The sequence below is a fragment of the Alosa sapidissima genome, chromosome 13, assembly GCF_018492685.1.
Source record: "Alosa sapidissima isolate fAloSap1 chromosome 13, fAloSap1.pri, whole genome shotgun sequence".
In the NCBI taxonomy this organism is placed as follows: Eukaryota; Metazoa; Chordata; class Actinopteri; order Clupeiformes; family Clupeidae; genus Alosa; species Alosa sapidissima.
In genome coordinates, this window is record NC_055969.1 from 34,911,084 (window position 1) to 34,928,583 (window position 17,500).

The 17,500-nt window shown below is 54.1% G+C and overlaps 1 protein-coding gene across 2 annotated transcripts in view; it reads left to right on the forward strand.

The window, feature by feature from the left end:
• Nucleotides 1-17,500, forward strand: part of brinp1 (bone morphogenetic protein/retinoic acid inducible neural-specific 1) — a 128,946-nt gene that overhangs the window by 28,465 nt on the left and 82,981 nt on the right. For both annotated transcript variants that reach the window (XM_042060007.1, XM_042060008.1), the window contains exon 2: nt 5,708-5,975. In XM_042060007.1, the coding sequence (XP_041915941.1) occupies nt 5,758-5,975 (218 nt within the window). In that variant the 5' untranslated portion in view covers nt 5,708-5,757. The remainder of the gene's footprint in view (nt 1-5,707; nt 5,976-17,500) is intronic.

Genomic DNA, 17,500 nt, shown 5'->3' on the forward strand with positions numbered 1-17,500 from the left:
TTTTGGCTCCACAGGCAGCTCCTTCTGAAGCGCCCTCGACCTCCTGAGCAGTGTGGTGGTGCGTGACGAACGAGAGATGGGAGACAATAAACACTCAACAGCGCCTCCTCTGGCCCAACGGTGGTATTACAATCAGAATCATTAACATAGCATAGTGATAACATTCTTTCTCATATGGAACCCCCTTGGAGCTTGTGGAAATTGATAGTGTGTGAATTTAGTCATGCAATTTATTTAACAGTGTTGGAACATTCAGTGCATCATCATATTATCTGGGCCCCAATGATTAACTGACATTCTATAGGTTATATATTGTATTATATTATATTATATTATATTATATTATATTATATTATATTATATTATATTCATACAGGTTTCACACATGGTAATGAATAAATTCTATAGGTTATATACTGTATATTATATTATAATATATTCATACAGGTTTCACACATGGTAATGATTAGGAATGTCCAGAGCAGGGCCCACTCTAAAGTCCAGACATATTCATTCTCTACCAAAGTTGCTTTAGAAATCAGCTGTGTTGTGTGATAGTTCTAAATGTACATCACACAAGAAACGAATGGATGACCACATAACCTCATTAGTGTCATGAAGTACAGTGTGTGTGTTATGATGTACAAAACTGACAGAATGTGCCGAACTGCCAATGATGCGTTTTCGTTTATTTTGTCAGTTCTAAAGAAACTCATCTACGCCTGTATAATTGTGAATTGTAATTGTGCTCCACTTACACATCAGACTTGTCAGGTGGATTGTGAAAGTGTCATCCTTCATCTGTGCCATGGAGCGCTAAACTGGAGATTGCGTATGACAGCTATTTACGCTAAAGCTATCATCAAACACCACCCGCGACCTCCATAAGCAATCTATAGGAGCCAGACAGTGGATTTGAGTTTCATTAAGGGGCTGTCAGACAGAAAGCTTCAGTAGTGGCAGACTCGGCTTTGATGGTCGTATTACAGCTTGAATGACTACTTGCCTTTCACAGAACTCATTTCAACCTCCGGCAGACAGAACTGTAAATCAGCACAATGAACTCTTTATAAAGAGGAAGAACATTCTCTCTTTCTCTCTCTCTCTCTCTCTCTCTCTCTGTCTCTCTCTCTCTATCTCTCTCTCTTTCTCTCTCTCTCTCTCTATCTCTCTCTCTGTCTCTCTCTCTCTCTCTCTTTTTTCTCCATCTCTCTCTCTTCCCTTCAGCGTCCACTGGTGTTGTAACCCCTTGGGGAGAGCGATCAGATTGAATGTGATTTGAGTCGTCGTGGAGACGTGATGGAGGAGGAGGTGGAGGAGGAGGAGGAGGAGGAGGAAGAGGAAGGCTTCTTTTCTCAGGGGTAGTGGTGATGTCATCTGGGGAGCCATGTGACCTCACAGACCGGCTTTCTGACTGGAAGGGTTGCGCCAACAGCTTGGGAGTGTGTCAGCCGGGTGTGTGTGTGGGGGCGGGGGACTCTGACGGAGCTTGATGGAGGTTGTTGAGTGGTTAGCCAAGACTCTGGTGTGTATGTGTGTGTGTGTGTGTGTGTGGGGGGGTTACTGTAAGGGTGGGGGGGGGGGGGGGGTGCTCGATGGAGGTTGTTGAGTGGTTAGCCAAGACTCTGGTGTCTATGCCACAGCTCCTGCTTGGGCTTTGATCACCGAGGTTTGAGACAAATGCAGCCAGCACACTGCCCTCTGTTGGCTGGAGGGCTGAGGAACTCTTAGCTCTCTCTCTCTCCCTCTCTCCCTCCCTCTCTCCCTCTCTGTCTCTCTCTCTCTCTCATCTCCACATCCACAGTCACCCAGCAAGGACACTCACAAATGTCCATATGTTTACAACGACCCAAATATATTGCATGTACAGTGTGTTTTTTACAGACCCACATTAGGCTATTTCATATTTGAATCACATACACAGTAACCTGATTTATGTAATCCTTGTTCTTTTAATTTTACCCCCCCACCCCCACCCCCCTCACCTTTCTCCTTACAGATCGAGTCTGTGTCACAACGCAGTGTGTGTCCATTTATAGCACAGAGGGCATTACTGGGCAGTGTCCCCACCAACGATTTCTCCATTAACCTTTCTAATACTACAATATTAATCTGGCCACCAGCATCTATTAATATTGCAGCCACGCGTATGCATAAATTCATGCGTCGCGCAGCATGCTTGGCCTGCCTCACATGTCATGGGCCCATTGATGAGGAAAACTCCTCCAGTTCCCACAGTACCGTATCTCGCCCAGTTCCGCTTGTATCTCGCCCAGTTCTGCTTGTGGCACGATGCACACATACCGTATCTCGCCCAGTTCTGCTTGTGGCACGATGCACACATACCGTATCTCGCCCAGTTCTGCTTGTGCCACGATGTCTCCTCAGTGTTATGGTGGGTGGCCACGCAAAAGAATGTATCCGTTCTCAGCTCACCTCCCGACATTTCTCCTTTCAATTACGTGATGCATTGTTGTGTTCTGACAGGCAGCCTCAAATTAGTCTAAACTAATTATCTTAAAGGGGCCTCATTAGATTATGCTGTCGCAAATTTATCATCGCCACAGCAGTGTTGGTTAAGCCAGCCTGCCACTGAGAAGGGGACACCAATTGGCCTTGAGCTCTCAATTGTCTAACTGATGCAGACAGGGACACTGGTGGAGGAGAAACCTTTCACTTGCTGGCTTGCTGTGGATGTTGGTGTGGATGTGCCCTCAACACACCGTAACACAATAACAGCGCAGAACAGCACTTGACAATCCAGCTTTATATATGTACGCTGGCGCGTCGGGGTCCGGTTCGCCCTGTCGGAACTTATTTTCCCCATAATGACCGGCGTTCTATACATTATCCCGCTTATTATACGGCTACTTGCCAAAACGAAAAAATAAACTCCACGATACGTCTCTTTACACTTATTTGTTACCGTTTCGTCGTGGCTTTTGCTGAGAAACAAATAGTTCGCAACACACGCTGAACTTGAATCAAACATTCTTTAGAACACAGCTGATCAACCGTCTGCTTTCACTTTTGAATGAAGTTCCAATGCAAGAAGTGACCGGAATACTTGCGGAGTGATATGATCAGCAGCACAAAACCCGTTGCCATTGACAACGGTAATTATATGTTTGCAGCGGTAATTACATGAATTTATTTTACCGTAGAACGTTGGGAAATCCCATTCAAATCAATGGAGCGTTCTACTAGCATTGTGAAGAGCCGTATAATATTAATCTAAATTAATCGTATATATAATTTTTGCTGTGAAAGTATTTTAAATATTTAAATTCAAATGAATCATTGAATAATCAGCTTTAGTGACATTAAAGTTCAAAAACTCTTCACTCTTCACTGTTCAAATAATGGCCATAGTAATCTATGATATGACCTAATATGCTGAGGAAATAAATTCAAAAGTGCTTCGGGAAAACGTTTTTTTTTTACATACAAGGCATTTCAGGCCACAGATATAACCTAGGGGACGCAATGAAAATAAATTAACACTCCCCTCAATGTCAACACTATTCTTTGCATTGATGTGTGACTTTAGAGTTGACAAACTCCGGTGATATGCAAATTCCTTGCTGCAGACATTGCAGAGGACTTTATTTTTATCAACATCAGGCCATTTTTTAAAAGTAAATATTCCAATCAATGATCTAGGCAGCACATTTTCTTCTCTGTCCTTCATTTAACAGTTTTATGGTTACTGACTAGAACGGCTCGGGGTCAAAGGTCATACGGAATCGATTAATCTGCGCTATTTTTTTTAATCAGTTATTTTTTCTCAAATTAATTAGTCGAAATGAATCAGTTATTTTGACAGCCCTAATATATATACCATATATATATATATATATATGATATGTATAAGAGCGATGCAAGGGGCCGCTGTTGAGGAGCAGTTGAGTTACAGAGCAATGCACGGAGCTGGTGTGGTCCAGACTGTTGACAGTACAGACTTGCATTTGATATGTTAAGGGAAATCAGTGCATACATTGCTCTACTGCTTAGGGAAACACTAAAGCATAACAAAGCTTTGATTTCTGTCTCTAAACTAGAGTTCTCTCCAGTACCCTACTCCATTGGGGGGTGAGGGGTGGGGGCTAAAATCAAGGAATTATTTTCCCAAAGAAAAAAGATGGGATATCTCACTTATGTTTGTCAGGCTCCACCGTGTAGTTTCAGACACTAATAAAGCATGAGAGAGTTGCTTTCTGCCTACAGTAGTTTTCATTTAATAGCTCGGCGTAAGGCAGTGTTTCAGCCAGAGGCCAAAGTTCTTAAGCATAATTACTGATGAAAATGGCTGCCTTATCTGAGGAGCGAGCCATGAATCCAGTGCCAAGTGGATAATAATGTTCTGTGGGTGACACAGTCGTGTGTGTGTGTGTGTGTGTGTGTGTGTGTGTGTGTGTGTGCTTTTGGAGTTCCTCATTTTTATGGCCCGTGTCTGTGGATAATACAGAAGAGTGGAAACTAGATGGGGGGGGGGATTTCTCTGAAAAGCTCTAGCAGCAGCTTATTTTACAGTCTGACGGATCCATCAGATATGTTCTGCTCACTGCTATGTTTCTAATCCACGGTAATACTGTGCAAACTCTTAGAAAGACAAAGCATTATCAATAGGGCAAGAGGTCCAATTTGATTTTCATGGGCCATCGTAAACAAGTATCATGCCATCTGCTACCACTGGTTTAACAACAGGACTGGAGCCGTCTGCCAAATAGCTGTTGGATATCTGCAGCTTATGGTAGATTACTGTATATTAATGACCCATTAGAGGAGACTAATATGAATGAGTTCCATTAATTGTTATTATGTTATTAAATGTTATATATATTAATTGTTATTATGTTATATTAATTATGTAAACTCTATTTATCTGTGTTGTTGTCAGACTGATGTGCATTACATAATACAGTTGAAATATTTACCCTCAACAAGCAGAAATACTCGCCTTGTATTAATTATATCTGTGAAAACGAGAGACACTGTTCTTATGCTCAAAAAACTGCATGTCACAACATATGGTAAGGCACGTTCTTAGCCTTGTCAGAGTGCATCACAACTGCAATTAGTCTGCATAAAGAGAAGGCCTCCCGCGCCCGGCTCTAATACATTTCCATGTGGGAAAGGGCAGCTGTCCTCGTTAGAACGGAGCCTCGTGCCCTGGGTCCAGCGCGTAGCCCCGAGTGTTTGCACAAAGGTAAATAAGAAGCACGACAGGATATTTATTATTCACAGCAGCAAAATGGACAATAAAACATCTGAGATAGCTACATCTGCAGGTCCTCCCCTTGTTAGGTTACATCAACGAGATTAGGCTTTGATTCATGGAGTCACTCTGAGTAAAGATTTCAGTAGAACTTCAGCGTTTAATATTTCTGCTCTTTGTGTTTCTCTTGTTCTCCTCTTCTTTCATCCCTCCTCTCTCCTCCCTCTCTTTCTCTCTCTCCCTCTCCCTCATCCCTCTCTCTCTCTCTCTCTCTCTCTCCCTCTCTCTCTCCCTCTCTCTCCCTCTCTCTCTCCCTCTCTTTCTCTCTCTCCCTCTCTCCCTCTCTTTCTCTCTCTCCCTCTCCCTCTCCCTCATCCCTCTCTCTCTCTCTCTCTCTCTCCCTCTCCCTCTCTCCCTCTCTCTCTCCCTCTCTCTCTCTCTCTCTCTCCTTCCCTCTCTCCCTCTCTCTCTCCCTCCCTCCCTCTTCAGGTCTCCAGAGAATGGAGCGAGAATGAACAGCGAGCGGCTTGAGGAGAAGCATGAACTGGAGGTTTATTGAGGTCATCTGTATCCTGTTTATATGGGAACATATAACAGTTGAGTCCTTCCGGCCGGACCCGTCCGCTACCGAGCAGCATGTCACCAAGCAGTTCGACTGGCTCATCTCCGACCGGGGGCCCTTCCACCATTCGCGGAGCTACCTCAACTTTGTGGAGAGATACACACATGGATTCACCACCCGGTATAAAATGTATAGGTGAGTGGCCATTTTGGTGGCGTTTATGTGTTACTCTATTGGTGTTCATTCAACTTGAAGCTCCCTTGCGTGTGTGCTCTCTCTTTCTCCCTCTCTCCCCCTCTCTCTCTCCCCCTCTCTCTCTCTCTCCCTCTCTCTCCCTCTCCCCCCCCTCTCTCTCTCTTTCTCTCGTATCCCAGTTGCTCTAAAAAGCCTTGGTTTGAGGCGAGCACGTCTTAGTCGAGATTGTTTAATACTTTGGTAGCCTGTGTAAAGCTGGACGGAAGCTTATAAAAAGTACTGCCCTCTGAACTGCCCTCTTTATCAGCTTTCAGCTGCAGAGTGCCTCCACTGGGCGTTATTCTTCCTCCAGATTTAAGCAGGGACCGGTCAGAACACACTCTCACTTCAGCATATGTTGACCTCTTGTCTGCAGGAAATAACACACTCTTATTATAACACACTCTTATTGAATTATTTAATGCAACTCATTTTTCAAGCACAACTCACATCACAAGATATTTTTGGCTACTTTTATGTGCAGTTGCACAATTACAAAATTCTGGTTTTGCTGCTAATTAGTATTCCCAACAGATCAAGTCAAGAATTACTTTTGACAGAAGTCTGAATTTCACTGTCGTAGACTTTAGCACAAATGTCTGGACCAAGGGCCATTTAAGAGTCGGCTCTTTTCTTTGTGCTTAGAGACATTGTTTGGCTGGTTTATCACCGTAAAGCAGAACACGAAGCTCTCTGCAGCCTTGTGCTGCATCTGAAGTGGGGATATTGTTATGAAGAACAGTAATGCTTTGAGGCGTCTGGAGACACAATACCCTCACAATCTGCATCACATTGGGATGCTGCCTTTCGCATAAATTGAGGTCAGTTAGGGACACCTGGTCGTGCGTGGACGCCCCGTGGCTGTGGTCGTACGTGCAGCCCCACCTGCCCCTCCTGCATCACCTGCCCCACCTGCCCCTCCTGCCCCTCCTGCCCCACCTGCCCCACCTGCCCCTCCTGCCCCTCCTGCCCCACCTGCCCCACCTGCCCCTCCTGCCCCTCCTGCCCCTCCTGCCCCACCTGCCCCTCCTGCATCACCTGCCCCACCTGCCCCTCCTGCCCCTCCTGCCCCACCTGCCCCACCTGCCCCTCCTGCCCCTCTCAATCCTGCATCACCTGCCCCTCCTGCCCCACCTGCCCCTCCTGCCCCTCCTGCCCCACCTGCCCCACCTGCCCCTCCTGCCCCTCTCAATCCTGCATCACCTGCCCCTCCTGCATCACCTGCCCCTCCTGCCCCTCCTGCATCACCTGCCCCACCTGCCCCTCCTGCCCCTCCTGCCCCACCTGCCCCTCCTGCCCCTCTCAATCCTGCATCACCTGCCCCTCCTGCCCCTCCTGCCCCACCTGCATCACCTGCCCCACCTGCCCCACCTGCCCCTCCTGCCCCACCTGCCCCACCTGCCCCTCCTGCCCCTCTCAATCCTGCATCACCTGCCCCTCCTGCCCCTCCTGCCCCTCCTGCCCCACCTGCATCACCTGCCCCACCTGCATCACCTGCCCCACCTGCCCCACCTGCCCCACCAGCCCCTCCTGCCCCTCCTGCCCCTCCTGCCCCACCTGCCCCTCCTGCCCCACCTGCCCCTCCTGCCCCACCTGCCCCACCTGCCCCACCTGCCCCTCTCAATCCTGCATCACCTGCCCCACCTGCCCCACCTGCCCCTCTCAATCCTGCCCCACCTGCCCCTCCTGCCCCTCCTGCATCACCTGCCCCACCTGCCCCTCCTGCATAACCTGCCCCTCTCAATCCTGCCCCACCTGCCCCTCCTGCCCCTCCTGCATCACCTGCCCCTCCTGCATCACCTGCCCCTCCTGCCCCTCCTGCATCACCTGCCCCTCCTGCATCACCTGCCCCTCCTGCATCACCTGCCCCTCTCAATGCCCCCCCTGCCCCCCCTCCACCCTCAGCTACATAACATCCTGGACATTAGACCCAAAATGGCCGCCTGCACTACTCCACTTGCACACTTGCACACTTGCACACTTGCACACTTGTACACTTTACAACTTGTTGTTGTTGTCCTGAAAACACAACACTTCTGCTGCTCTTACATAACTTGCACCACTATCCCACTTTCTTTCTTACTTAGGTCAAACAGAACTACCCAAGCCTTTTATTGGCCTGACTTTGCACTAGTATTTTATTGACTGTCTATGCACAATTTCAACCAAATTTTGCTGCTCTTCTTTTTTCACTATTATATGTGCCCTCTTATTTACTTATTTACTTACTTTTTTGTTTACTTGAATGTTATGTTTGTCTGTGGACCTAAATTGGCAAAATATGTCTTGTCTTCACCGTGGGATAGTGAGAAACGTAATTTCGATCTCTTTGTATGTCTGGAACATGTGAAGAAATTGACAATAAAGCTGACTTTGACTTTGACTTTGACTCAATCCTGCCCTTCCTGCCCCTCCTGCCCCACCTGCTCCTCTCAATCCTGCCCCTCCTGCCCCACCTGCCCCTCCTGCATCACCTGCCCCTCCTGCCCCACCTGCCCCTCCTGCATCACCTGCTCCTCTCAATCCTGCCCCTCCTGCCCCTCCTGCCCCACCTGCCCCTCCTGCATCACCTGCCCCTCTCAATCCTGCCCCACCTGCCCCTCCTGCATCACCTGCCCCACCTGCCCCACCTGCCCCTCCTGCATCACCTGCCCCTCCTGCATCACCTGCCCCTCCTGCCCCACCTGCCCCTCCTGCCCCTCCTGCATCACCTGCCCCTCCTGCCCCTCCTGCCCCTCCTGCATCACCTGCCCCACCTGCCCCACCTGCCCCTCCTGCATCACCTGCCCCTCCTGCATCACCTGCCCCTCCTGCCCCACCTGCCCCTCCTGCCCCTCCTGCATCACCTGCCCCTCCTGCCCCTCCTGCCCCTCCTGCCCCACCTGCCCCTCCTGCATCACCTGCCCCTCCTGCATCACCTGCCCCTCCTGCCCCTCCTGCATCACCTGCCCCTCCTGCCCCTCCTGCCCCTCCTGCCCCACCTGCCCCTCCTGCATCACCTGCCCCACCTGCCCCTCCTGCCCCTCCTGCATCACCTGCCCTTCCTGCCCCACCTGCCCCTCTCAATCCTGCATCACCTGCCCCTCCTGCATCACCTGCCCCTCCTGCATCACCTGCCCCTCTCAATCCTGCCCCTCCTGCATCACCTGCCCCTCCTGCATCACCTGCCCCTCCTGCCCCACCTGCCCCTCCTGCATCACCTGCCCCTCTCAATCCTGCCCCACCTGCCCCTCCTGCATCACCTGCCCCACCTGCCCCACCTGCCCCTCCTGCATCACCTGCCCCTCCTGCATCACCTGCCCCTCCTGCCCCACCTGCCCCTCCTGCATCACCTGCCCCTCCTGCCCCTCCTGCATCACCTGCCCCTCCTGCCCCTCCTGCCCCTCCTGCCCCACCTGCCCCTCCTGCATCACCTGCCCCACCTGCCCCACCTGCCCCTCCTGCATCACCTGCCCCACCTGCCCCTCCTGCATCACCTGCCCCACCTGCCCCACCTGCCCCTCCTGCATCACCTGCCCCACCTGCCCCTCCTGCATCACCTGCCCTTCCTGCCCCACCTGCCCCTCCTGCCCCACCTGCCCCTCCTGCATCACCTGCCCCTCTCAATCCTGCCCCACCTGCCCCACCTGCCCCTCCTGCATCACCTGCCCCTCCTGCATCACCTGCCCCTCTCAATCCTGCCCCTCCTGCATCACCTGCCCCTCCTGCATCACCTGCCCCTCCTGCCCCACCTGCCCCTCCTGCATCACCTGCCCCTCTCAATCCTGCCCCTCCTGCCCCTCCTGCCCCTCCTGCCCCACCTGCCCCTCCTGCCCCACCTGCCCCTCCTGCATCACCTGCCCCTCTCAATCCTGCCCCACCTGCCCCACCTGCCCCTCCTGCATCACCTGCCCCTCCTGCATCACCTGCCCCTCCTGCATCACCTGCCCCTCTCAATCCTGCCCCACCTGCCCCTCCTGCATCACCTGCCCCTCTCAATCCTGCCCCACCTGCCCCTCCTGCATCACCTGCCCCACCTGCCCCACCTGCCCCTCCTGCATCACCTGCCCCTCCTGCCCCACCTGCCCCACCTGCCCCACCTGCCCCTCTCAATCCTGCATCACCTGCCCCACCTGCCCCACCTGCCCCTCTCAATCCTGCCCCACCTGCCCCTCCTGCCCCTCCTGCATCACCTGCCCCACCTGCCCCTCCTGCATAACCTGCCCCTCTCAATCCTGCCCCACCTGCCCCTCCTGCCCCTCCTGCATCACCTGCCCCTCCTGCATCACCTGCCCCTCCTGCCCCTCCTGCATCACCTGCCCCTCCTGCATCACCTGCCCCTCCTGCATCACCTGCCCCTCTCAATGCCCCCCCTGCCCCCCCTCCACCCTCAGCTACATAACATCCTGGACATTAGACCCAAAATGGCCGCCTGCACTACTCCACTTGCACACTTGCACACTTGCACACTTGCACACTTGTACACTTTACAACTTGTTGTTGTTGTCCTGAAAACACAACACTTCTGCTGCTCTTACATAACTTGCACCACTATCCCACTTTCTTTCTTACTTAGGTCAAACAGAACTACCCAAGCCTTTTATTGGCCTGACTTTGCACTAGTATTTTATTGACTGTCTATGCACAATTTCAACCAAATTTTGCTGCTCTTCTTTTTTCACTATTATATGTGCCCTCTTATTTACTTATTTACTTACTTTTTTGTTTACTTGAATGTTATGTTTGTCTGTGGACCTAAATTGGCAAAATATGTCTTGTCTTCACCGTGGGATAGTGAGAAACGTAATTTCGATCTCTTTGTATGTCTGGAACATGTGAAGAAATTGACAATAAAGCTGACTTTGACTTTGACTTTGACTCAATCCTGCCCTTCCTGCCCCTCCTGCCCCACCTGCTCCTCTCAATCCTGCCCCTCCTGCCCCACCTGCCCCTCCTGCATCACCTGCCCCTCCTGCCCCACCTGCCCCTCCTGCATCACCTGCTCCTCTCAATCCTGCCCCTCCTGCCCCTCCTGCCCCACCTGCCCCTCCTGCATCACCTGCCCCTCTCAATCCTGCCCCACCTGCCCCTCCTGCATCACCTGCCCCACCTGCCCCACCTGCCCCTCCTGCATCACCTGCCCCTCCTGCATCACCTGCCCCTCCTGCCCCACCTGCCCCTCCTGCCCCTCCTGCATCACCTGCCCCTCCTGCCCCTCCTGCCCCTCCTGCATCACCTGCCCCACCTGCCCCACCTGCCCCTCCTGCATCACCTGCCCCTCCTGCATCACCTGCCCCTCCTGCCCCACCTGCCCCTCCTGCCCCTCCTGCATCACCTGCCCCTCCTGCCCCTCCTGCCCCTCCTGCCCCACCTGCCCCTCCTGCATCACCTGCCCCTCCTGCATCACCTGCCCCTCCTGCCCCTCCTGCATCACCTGCCCCTCCTGCCCCTCCTGCCCCTCCTGCCCCACCTGCCCCTCCTGCATCACCTGCCCCACCTGCCCCTCCTGCCCCTCCTGCATCACCTGCCCTTCCTGCCCCACCTGCCCCTCTCAATCCTGCATCACCTGCCCCTCCTGCATCACCTGCCCCTCCTGCATCACCTGCCCCTCTCAATCCTGCCCCTCCTGCATCACCTGCCCCTCCTGCATCACCTGCCCCTCCTGCCCCACCTGCCCCTCCTGCATCACCTGCCCCTCTCAATCCTGCCCCACCTGCCCCTCCTGCATCACCTGCCCCACCTGCCCCACCTGCCCCTCCTGCATCACCTGCCCCTCCTGCATCACCTGCCCCTCCTGCCCCACCTGCCCCTCCTGCATCACCTGCCCCTCCTGCCCCTCCTGCATCACCTGCCCCTCCTGCCCCTCCTGCCCCTCCTGCCCCACCTGCCCCTCCTGCATCACCTGCCCCACCTGCCCCACCTGCCCCTCCTGCATCACCTGCCCCACCTGCCCCTCCTGCATCACCTGCCCCACCTGCCCCACCTGCCCCTCCTGCATCACCTGCCCCACCTGCCCCTCCTGCATCACCTGCCCTTCCTGCCCCACCTGCCCCTCCTGCCCCACCTGCCCCTCCTGCATCACCTGCCCCTCTCAATCCTGCCCCACCTGCCCCACCTGCCCCTCCTGCATCACCTGCCCCTCCTGCATCACCTGCCCCTCTCAATCCTGCCCCTCCTGCATCACCTGCCCCTCCTGCATCACCTGCCCCTCCTGCCCCACCTGCCCCTCCTGCATCACCTGCCCCTCTCAATCCTGCCCCTCCTGCCCCTCCTGCCCCTCCTGCCCCACCTGCCCCTCCTGCCCCACCTGCCCCTCCTGCATCACCTGCCCCTCTCAATCCTGCCCCACCTGCCCCACCTGCCCCTCCTGCATCACCTGCCCCTCCTGCATCACCTGCCCCTCCTGCATCACCTGCCCCTCTCAATCCTGCCCCACCTGCCCCACCTGCCCCTCCTGCATCACCTGCCCCTCCTGCATCACCTGCCCCTCCTGCCCCACCTGCCCCTCCTGCATCACCTGCCCCTCCTGCCCCACCTGCCCCTCCTGCATCACCTGCCCCTCTCAATCCTGCCCCTCCTGCCCCTCCTGCCCCACCTGCCCCACCTGCCCCTCCTGCCCCACCTGCCCCTCTCAAACCTGCCCCTCCTGCATCACCTGCCCCTCCTGCCCCTCCTGCCCCACCTGCCCCTCCTGCCCCACCTGCCCCTCCTGCATCACCTGCCCCTCCTGCCCCACCTGCCCCTCCTGCATCACCTGCCCCTCTCAATCCTGCCCCTCCTGCCCCTCCTGCCCCACCTGCCCCACCTGCCCCTCCTGCCCCACCTGCCCCTCTCAAACCTGCCCCACCTGCCCCACCTGCCCCTCCTGCCCCACCTGCCCCTCCTGCATCACCTGCTCCTCTCAATCCTGCCCCTCCTGCCCCTCCTGCCCCACCTGCCCCTCCTGCATCACCTGCCCCTCTCAATCCTGCCCCACCTGCCCCTCCTGCATCACCTGCCCCACCTGCCCCACCTGCCCCTCCTGCATCACCTGCCCCTCCTGCATCACCTGCCCCTCCTGCCCCACCTGCCCCTCCTGCCCCTCCTGCATCACCTGCCCCTCCTGCCCCTCCTGCCCCTCCTGCATCACCTGCCCCACCTGCCCCACCTGCCCCTCCTGCATCACCTGCCCCTCCTGCATCACCTGCCCCTCCTGCCCCACCTGCCCCTCCTGCCCCTCCTGCATCACCTGCCCCTCCTGCCCCTCCTGCCCCTCCTGCCCCACCTGCCCCTCCTGCATCACCTGCCCCTCCTGCATCACCTGCCCCTCCTGCCCCTCCTGCATCACCTGCCCCTCCTGCCCCTCCTGCCCCTCCTGCCCCACCTGCCCCTCCTGCATCACCTGCCCCACCTGCCCCTCCTGCCCCTCCTGCATCACCTGCCCTTCCTGCCCCACCTGCCCCTCTCAATCCTGCATCACCTGCCCCTCCTGCATCACCTGCCCCTCCTGCATCACCTGCCCCTCTCAATCCTGCCCCTCCTGCATCACCTGCCCCTCCTGCATCACCTGCCCCTCCTGCCCCACCTGCCCCTCCTGCATCACCTGCCCCTCTCAATCCTGCCCCACCTGCCCCTCCTGCATCACCTGCCCCACCTGCCCCACCTGCCCCTCCTGCATCACCTGCCCCTCCTGCATCACCTGCCCCTCCTGCCCCACCTGCCCCTCCTGCATCACCTGCCCCTCCTGCCCCTCCTGCATCACCTGCCCCTCCTGCCCCTCCTGCCCCTCCTGCCCCACCTGCCCCTCCTGCATCACCTGCCCCACCTGCCCCACCTGCCCCTCCTGCATCACCTGCCCCACCTGCCCCTCCTGCATCACCTGCCCCACCTGCCCCACCTGCCCCTCCTGCATCACCTGCCCCACCTGCCCCTCCTGCATCACCTGCCCTTCCTGCCCCACCTGCCCCTCCTGCCCCACCTGCCCCTCCTGCATCACCTGCCCCTCTCAATCCTGCCCCACCTGCCCCACCTGCCCCTCCTGCATCACCTGCCCCTCCTGCATCACCTGCCCCTCTCAATCCTGCCCCTCCTGCATCACCTGCCCCTCCTGCATCACCTGCCCCTCCTGCCCCACCTGCCCCTCCTGCATCACCTGCCCCTCTCAATCCTGCCCCTCCTGCCCCTCCTGCCCCTCCTGCCCCACCTGCCCCTCCTGCCCCACCTGCCCCTCCTGCATCACCTGCCCCTCTCAATCCTGCCCCACCTGCCCCACCTGCCCCTCCTGCATCACCTGCCCCTCCTGCATCACCTGCCCCTCCTGCATCACCTGCCCCTCTCAATCCTGCCCCACCTGCCCCACCTGCCCCTCCTGCATCACCTGCCCCTCCTGCATCACCTGCCCCTCCTGCCCCACCTGCCCCTCCTGCATCACCTGCCCCTCCTGCCCCACCTGCCCCTCCTGCATCACCTGCCCCTCTCAATCCTGCCCCTCCTGCCCCTCCTGCCCCACCTGCCCCACCTGCCCCTCCTGCCCCACCTGCCCCTCTCAAACCTGCCCCTCCTGCATCACCTGCCCCTCCTGCCCCTCCTGCCCCACCTGCCCCTCCTGCCCCACCTGCCCCTCCTGCATCACCTGCCCCTCCTGCCCCACCTGCCCCTCCTGCATCACCTGCCCCTCTCAATCCTGCCCCTCCTGCCCCTCCTGCCCCACCTGCCCCACCTGCCCCTCCTGCCCCACCTGCCCCTCTCAAACCTGCCCCACCTGCCCCTCTCAATCCTGTGCCTCTCAAACCTGCCCCACCTGCCCCTCTCAAACCTGTGCCTCTCAATCCTGCCCCTCATAATGTTGTCAACACATTTAGTTTTGTGCCTCAGTTCACTTGTGTAACATGCTACACACTATTTTATATCATAGTGTATACATTGTGAAGGATATAAAACCACACACTCTTATTCATAATAGAACCTTAATTTACTACTGTAACATGTTCTGAAAATACTTTAGTAGTATCTATACTTTAGTAGTCAGAGGTCGGTCCTTTTCTGCCTTGCGTCTTCCATGTGTTTTCCCAGTGTGTGAATGTTATTCCCCCCCAGCCCTCTCTAGTGAGCTTGTAAACACGTGTGTGTTTGACTGACAAGGTGCAGCAAACAGCTAATGAGACGGCTTCCTCTCTGTTTTCCACAAGGGCACACTTTGATTACTTGTCTTGTTTGTCCTCACTTCTGGATCCTGCGCTAGAAGATAGTCAGATACATTGTACATATTTGATTAATATACTTGGGGAGCTGCAGACAAAAGGGACTTTGATTCTTCTCAGCTCTCTCTCTCTCTCTATTCTTCACTCTCAGCTCTCTCTCTCTCTCTCTCTCTCTCCATCTCTCTCCATCTCTCTTTCTCTCTCCATCCCTCTCCCTCTCTCTGTTTCTCTCTCCCTTTGACACACTTGTCTACTGTGTGAATTGCCAGAGAATAAAAGCTCCCTTTAGGTTTGCCTTTGTTAGGTGTCAACGGCATGTTTTGATGATGTGAAGTCTGACAGGTTGCTAGGCATTGTGGGAGCCTGCGGTGTAGATTAGGAGGCTCTGGCAAAAGCATCCCCCATCGGTGTGTGGACAGAGTATGCAACAGTCAGCGTGCAGTGCCAATGGGAGGCTGTGCTGTTCTGGTGCCTGGTGATTCATTACACGCCACTACACTACACATTACATGGTGGTGAGACGTGCGATGTCCCCGTTCTCTCTGAGTGTGTGTGTGAAACGAGACGAGTGACGTAAGGTGGGATATGTGTGTGTGTGTGTGTGTGTCGGGGGGGGGGGGGGGGGGGGGGGGATGGGCTGCACACTACCTGCTGCCGGACTGGGCTTCTGGAGAGGGGGAATTCAGTCTGTCCGTCTGTCTGTCTGTCTGTCGGCTCAAACAGATGGAGGCATCGAATTCAGCCATCAATGCAAGATATCGCCTTGCTTGTGACAAGACAATTAAATCGCTCGTCGATACAGAGCAGAATACAGTGCACTTCTCATTAAAAATTTAATCAGAAAATCTGCCTTCACATCTGTCAGACATATGCACGACTGTCAGAGCGCGGAGTGTGACTCATCCGTCAAATGTCCTGCCGAGGAACCAAAATTCTGTTTCAGTCCCATCAACACCCCCCCAACCACCACACACACACACACACACACACACACACACACACACACACACACACACAAACACACACACACACACACACACACAAACACACACACACACAAACACACACACACACACACATATCCCACCTCACGTCACTTGTCTCGTCTGGTTTCGCACACACACTCAGAGAGAGATTTAAAGATTTTAGCTTCCATGGCTCTTAGCATCTGTTAACAAAAGAAGTCACAGCTTTCAGGCGCCAAGTGAATTCTTATTCCCCTTCATGTTAAGACCAGTCTGTAGAACAAAGCAGACAGCAGACCCCTCTCAGAGCCAGCCACTACCTACACTGTCTCAGACACTACCTACACATCTCAGACACGTCTCAGACACTACCTACACGTCTCAGACACTACCTACACTGTCTCAGCCACTACCTACACATCTCAGACACTACCTACACGTCTCAGACACTACCTACACGTCTCAGCCACTACCTACACATCTCAGACACTACCTACACGTCTCAGACACTACCTACACTGTCTCAGACACTACCTACACTGTCTCAGACACACTGTCTCAGACACTACCTACACTGTCTCTGTTAGAATCGCTTGCCCATTGTGTCTCTATTAGAATTGCTTGCCCATAGTTTTTTCTGTTTGCACTGCAGGCAAGATCTGGGTTCTCTGATGTAAATGGTGTAGAGGCCAGGGTGCTTGTAGTTGTAGTTGGCGTGCACTTCTGATTGACTCAAACTTGGTATCTGTGTTTTTATTTACAGTTTTTCTCGATCGTTTTGATACCTGTGTCAACTCTGAAATCACACTCTCAAAACAGTTAACACCCGTGTCTGAACAAAAGCACTCTGGACAAAATGACACATTTTGCTTGCAAAAGGCTGTTACTCTCTCAAAACACTTAAAACATGCAGCAAAAGCAAATCTTGCCTTCAAACACTACAACTTGTTGCCAATTAAAAAACACTCTTTAATCAATCATTACACACTGGACAACAAAATGCAAAATCTAGTTCTCAAAATGAGCATTTTTGCTATGTCTGTTCCATTACTTTTTCCATTTTTCTGGTAGGCCTATCAGAAAAAAACTGTGAAAAGACAAAATGTACTGAATAAAAAAATAATTTATTCATTCCTGCCAAGATGTAACTGCCATTGACATGTAAGACATACAGTAAACACCTTTTGTACTGTTTTCTCCACCAAATAGGCAATACAGTACTTTGTCTAAATGTGCATTAGATCCATACTTGCAAATAGCAACACAGAACAGACATCTCTTATGTATAATGAATGATTGCTGATTGAAGAATTGTGCAAAGGAGTTTCACACAGGTGTATCAGAGATTCAGACTTATGCAAGG